The sequence below is a fragment of the Bactrocera latifrons genome, unplaced genomic scaffold, assembly GCF_001853355.1.
Source record: "Bactrocera latifrons isolate USDA-ARS-PBARC rearing strain unplaced genomic scaffold, ASM185335v1 scaffold_869, whole genome shotgun sequence".
In the NCBI taxonomy this organism is placed as follows: Eukaryota; Metazoa; Arthropoda; class Insecta; order Diptera; family Tephritidae; genus Bactrocera; species Bactrocera latifrons.
In genome coordinates this window covers 64,117-69,580 of record NW_017537566.1, presented here as the reverse complement: position 1 = coordinate 69,580, position 5,464 = coordinate 64,117, and the positions used below count along the sequence as shown (strand labels likewise).

The 5,464-nt window shown below is 37.4% G+C and overlaps 1 protein-coding gene across 1 annotated transcript; it reads left to right on the top strand.

The window, feature by feature from the left end:
- Positions 1-3,299: 3,299 nt before the first annotated feature.
- On the top strand, positions 3,300-5,127 carry LOC108977305 (acidic repeat-containing protein-like). Its single transcript, XM_018946916.1, has 2 exons — positions 3,300-3,999; positions 4,095-5,127. Exons 1-2 carry the CDS (start codon positions 3,622-3,624, stop codon positions 4,905-4,907), a joined length of 1,191 nt encoding a protein of 396 aa, XP_018802461.1. The 5' UTR covers positions 3,300-3,621; the 3' UTR covers positions 4,908-5,127.
- Positions 5,128-5,464: the final 337 nt, after the last annotated feature.

Here is a 5,464-nt window from a genome sequence, read left to right as displayed (position 1 = left end):
TTCCTTCCAACTTCTTTGTTTTCAAAGACATTTCGAATGGCTTTGATATTTGAATGAATATTATCTCTCTTTTGTCTAATCTTTCTATAGACTAGTCTATAAAAATTTTGTGCTCGGAAATACATGAAATAGGTTTGATACCCATATAATTAAAAAAATAGTGCGATCGATTTCTTCTGAAATGAGTTCATGACTGCAATGCAATGACTAGTTAGTTCCAGTCTCCAACGAAAACATTCACAACTCCTTTCTTATCGAACAATTGTGAAGCTAATGCAAATTATGAGTTTACCAGAAATCTAATTAGTCGAACACTACGATGTCGAATAACGTAATTCGGAGTAGGAAAGAACTCAAATATCTAGATAATATGTTCAACAGGTCACTTAAGTAAGAGCTTTCGTTGGAAAACCTTTTCTCGAAACAGTCCATCAATTATAAAGAACTGCTTACCTTATAAGAGTTTACTCAGAAACCTTTTAAAACCGATATTATTTATGATTATTTATGAATACGAATACAGCAATGCTGGTGGAGCTCTAGTACAACAATCAGCGGACTATAGCCGAAAATGCAAGCGAACCCTATACTTCTGTATATATTTCTCAGTTTTCTTTTTTTGTTTGAACATATTTCTCACCGCTATTTTACACGATGACTGCTAAATGCCGCAGCTTGTATATTTGCTGCTTGCTCCAACTTATTTCAGCAAACTGCCAACGCCACTAATTACCTGGCAAGGATATTTGTCAAGTCTACAGACGGGTATAATTTATGAAAGCATGTGCAAGCACGAATGCATACAAAGGCCAGTAGGAAAGCCCTAGCGATGGAAAAAAATATTTAAAAAAATGTTGAAAAAGTGAAGAATTTTTTTTTCATATTTAGGAAATATCATGAATATACTGGACTTTAGGATTAAACAGGTTAATTGAAATTTGCAAAAAACAAAAAAAAAAATGGCTTATGAGCTTAAAGCTCAGACAGCTAAGAATTCCGTAACTCAGTAGAAAATGTAGGAGTATATACATATCTCAAACAATACTTACAAAGTAATAATGTACAATATTATTTTCGCCAGTCACAGAAATGTCTTTACTGTTGATTGAAGGCTTGTTTTTTATCTGAGGATTTTTTTTTTTTTTTTGGTATTATTTTTTTTTCAAATAATCATGAGCAAAAGAGATATAGAGTGAATATTACCTGTCATGAGCTATAATATACTATATATATTTTGGTTTCTTTCCAGAGTGACTTTTTTTGAAGCCAAATACCATAATTTCCATTAGGGCCTCCAAATTGCTGTGCACTTACTTATGTTTTCTTTCTACTCGCATTTCGTTGGCAGTATTGCTTTTGTCGTGTATACGCTGTATTTAAAAACGAATAAATTTTAAATAAGATTTACACATTTGCGAGCGGTAAACAAATACACACTTAAACGGCATACAGCACAGGTGTTCGTAGGTGGATTTTGTGGTTAAGCGAATAGGACTGAAAGGCTAGAAAAATATCGTTTTATATCATTTAACAAGGTCTACATTTAGACGAAAATAGGTGAAAAACTAAACCTTTTATATATATGAAGAGCTAGAATGCGTTTAAACCATGAGGTCATCACAAACTACTACACTACACTTTCGCAGAAGGCTCTCCACGAGACACTCTTGGCTTCCTCGGACTCGGACTTGTATATAGCCAATCCCACCTTATTTAGCGTCCAATTGTCACTATAGTCATTTCGACGCGCTTCGGCTCAAAGACCTGTTCTCCATCAGCACCTCTCCAAACGGGAAACCTTTACCTTCTGAGTTTTTGGGGGACGGAACCTTTCAAGAATAGTCTTAAGTACAGATCGATATACTTGTAGTGCAAATATTCCGAAAAATACTTACTTATAACATGACAACTGCTCTGATAGCCATATATAGTAACAGATTCCAAGCAATTTTTGAGAAGGTTCTCATTAGTGATCGTAGTAATATTGGCAGTTTTCTCATTCTAAGTCATTACTAATTTATTATTCCACAATATCGCTTTATCAGCTTCTTCTTTTTGTTTTGCGGAATGGATCACATCTCAAAGCCTTTTAGCTTATGCTCAGAACTTGACCTTCACTTCGTTGGAGAGACCAGGTGAGGAAAGAAATGGGTACGCTTCGAGTCTCCGACTGGCGACAAACAGTGAAAAGATCGGTATATTAGTAATAGATTCTAATCGGTGTCTACGCCAATAAAGAGGAAGAAGAAGATATGCAAGAAGCTAGGACAACCTAGAACCACGATTAGTTCAAATTAAGAGACTACATTTTGGCCTTTCTTAAATATACTAACACTTATAATAAAGGGTGTTTTCTAAAGTAAGGTTTCCAGTGATAAAAAACTCTTTTCTGAGTTGGTCTTTTTGAGAGCTGTTACTTGATTTCATATCAGTTTTCTATTGAATGAACTTCTGTGGAATACATCTTGGTCTCTAGAATCGTGTTATTTATCACTAGTGGACTATTTTTTGTAAGATTATGTGAAGTCGCTTGCATATGCAAAAAGTTTTGAGACGATCGCCGCCTTGAAAGTGAACATACGTCTCCAATAGCTGTAAGAAGTAACCGAAAATTGGGCTTCTGGTTTGGAATTTTTTTGAGCCAACTGCGCCGATCTCATGCCCAAACTTATTTTCTTAAGTAAAATGTCAAATCCTTATGTTTATAGTAAAGCTGGACTTTTTACTTATTTATTGAAACCTCTATCTGCAGATATACCTTTTTATTATAAATTTTTCAACTGATCACGACTCAGGGGGCCTATTTTGTAATTCGATTCGACAAAAGATTTACTCGAATTCGGGTTTTTTATATTCTGTAAGTCGATTTTCGGATTTTCAAGCCAATTTTCGAAAACCAAAATTGTACATATTTATTGTGGCACAGGGTGGTGCAACTTTCGCACAATTATAAAGTACATCCGAATTTCGAATTAAATACATTTACGAAGCGAGATACAGAATAGGGCCCCAGATCTCGATTTCTATGAAGCTCTCACTACGTATAACTACGAGCCACTTCTTTAAAAAATGAAAGAAAACTATTTAATATAACAATATTTCCTTTTCACCCAGATTCAAGCTCCAAATATCCGGAGAGAGGCTAACTATCGCTTGAGAAAGTAGCGTTGATTTATAAAAATGCAAATTGTTGCAGGGTGTATTTGTGATTCTAAGGTTTTGCTCGCACAATTCACAAAAGCATTTGCCTATCTACGCTTCACACCTCAAATTCCACTTCGCATGCCAAACTTTTTTGTCTAGTTTTGTGATTTCTTTCTTTTCAAAACAAATATTTCAACAATTTTCCTCAGTAAATATTTAAATAATTCTACACAAATATATATTTTTGTACTAGCCGAATTTTAAATTGACGTCGACGTTGAAAACAATCAGACAAAAAATACAGTAATAACAACAATAATAATAATAAATTGAAGCACACAACAATCAAGAATAACTCAAAAGATACAAAGAGAGACATAGAAAAGTTGTCAGCCATTTGACAGGCTGAAACCGATCGAGATTTGAGTTGACTAAACACTCATATTAGCAGCGATCGGCCACGAAGACATACGAATAATGAATAATATGGCCGACGAAGATAATAATAATAACAATAATAGCGATAATAGCGATAACAATAATAAAAAAGTCAATAGTAATGTAAATTGCAATAATAGTCCTAACTGTAACCAGAGTCGCGCAAATGCCAGCTGCGATGCTAAAAAAATAGCGAAGAATCTAAGCAATAAGCCCAGTGGCAGCGCTGCCGCTGGTGAGACAAGCAAAAGCGAACGCTGTGTGCTGTGCCTCGATGAGAAGCGTTCGCCGGTACGCATTACATGCGGTCACTCGTTCTGCAATGAATGTCTGGAGGTCTACTTATCGTACCAGAAGTACGCTTGGGCCAATCGCTGCCCCATATGCCGTGGTTCGTTGAAGGAGCAACGACGTTCCGTAAGTTTGTTGAGGACATAATGTTTTGCTTAATTGAAAAATGTCTCTTGTCCGCCTCGATTTCTGTGTGCTTCTCTCTCTCTCTTTACGGACAGGTTAAGCGAAAACATTCCGAAACGGACCAAACGACAGACGCAGTCACAATGTCTGGCAATGCAGGTGCCAGCAGCAGTCAGTACAGGCCCACACGCAGGCGTCTGCATGCCACGTCGGCTACAGTTGCTGCAGCAACAGCCGCTGTGGCCACAGCCACGGCCACGGCGCTATCGGAATCCACCGTGGAGGTATCTGAAGAGCAAATCTACTTGTTGGAGGAGTTTATGGCAATTGCCGCCGAAACAGATGTGTTCGGTATTGCTAACAGCATGGGCTTTGGCAATCCGGCGAGCGCAACCACGCCCACCAATTCAGCATCGACTGTGAGCGCCAGTGAAGCTGCCGGCGAAGACGATGAAGTTGATTTGCAAGCGGCAGAGTTTGGAGAGGAAGTGGAACAGGGTATAAGTTATAGCCAAGACGGCTTCGAATCCAATATTGATGATGAGGAGGGCTTAGAGGAGGAGGATGATGATGAAGCGGTCTTTGACGAGAACGTTGATGTGGAAGAAGATGAAGATTTCGAGGATGAAGAATACGAGGACGATGGCGATGACGATGGCGATGACGATGTCAATGGTGATGAATTAAATGATCTATACTTTTTCGATGAGTACGACGATGAAAACTATGATGATCATGAAAACGATGACTATGACACAGTAGATGAAGGTGATGCCGACAGCATTGCTGGTAGCGATGCTTACGACCAACTGGCTGACAACAATCTACCGACGGCCGAGTATTATGATGTGGAGCAGAATGGAGAAGATGATGTGCTGCTAGTTGACGAAGTAATTATTGTAGATTGAGCGCGGTTCGCAGACAACGAACGCTGCRACGAAGAGTGTGACAAAGACAACTAGACGAAAAACATTTAACGAACTAAAGAAAGGACGATTTGCCGACGCTTCTGACTGCCAGTACGCTGCCCCTGCATATGACTAACTGACGCTTCGAACTATGGACTTGTCGTTACAACTGTGATTCTTTGGGTGCTAATATGACTATGTTTTTTATTTCATCATGTGTCCTGCTGGTATTTTTTTTTTTATAGTTTTTGATGTTTTTTATGAAGAAAAAAATACAAGAGACATTTTTCAAATGGAGAAGCAAAACAAATTTGTTGCTATTATTTTCGGTTTGTTGAAATACTTATTTTAGGTATTGTCAATATTTCTGTTTTATTTCTCTCTTTAGTATGAAAGATGCAATTCATTCATGACTTATCTAGTCAGTATTTCAGCGGCATCTGCTGTTATGGTTTCCTTATATAACTACTTAACGAGCTAAATTGCTAGCAGAGGGATCTTAGCTGTTGTATGGATAAATATGTATGTATATATTTTGTAATAAAATATACTATTAT

Excerpts from the sequence above, each read along its gene's own strand:
- LOC108977305 (XM_018946916.1), top strand. The coding sequence starts at position 3,622 with ATGAATAATATGGCCGACGAAGATAATAATAATAACAATAATAGCGAT. Across the intron at positions 4,000-4,094 it reads TGAAGGAGCAACGACGTTCC|GTTAAGCGAAAACATTCCGA; the intron begins GTAAGTTTGTTG and ends CTTTACGGACAG.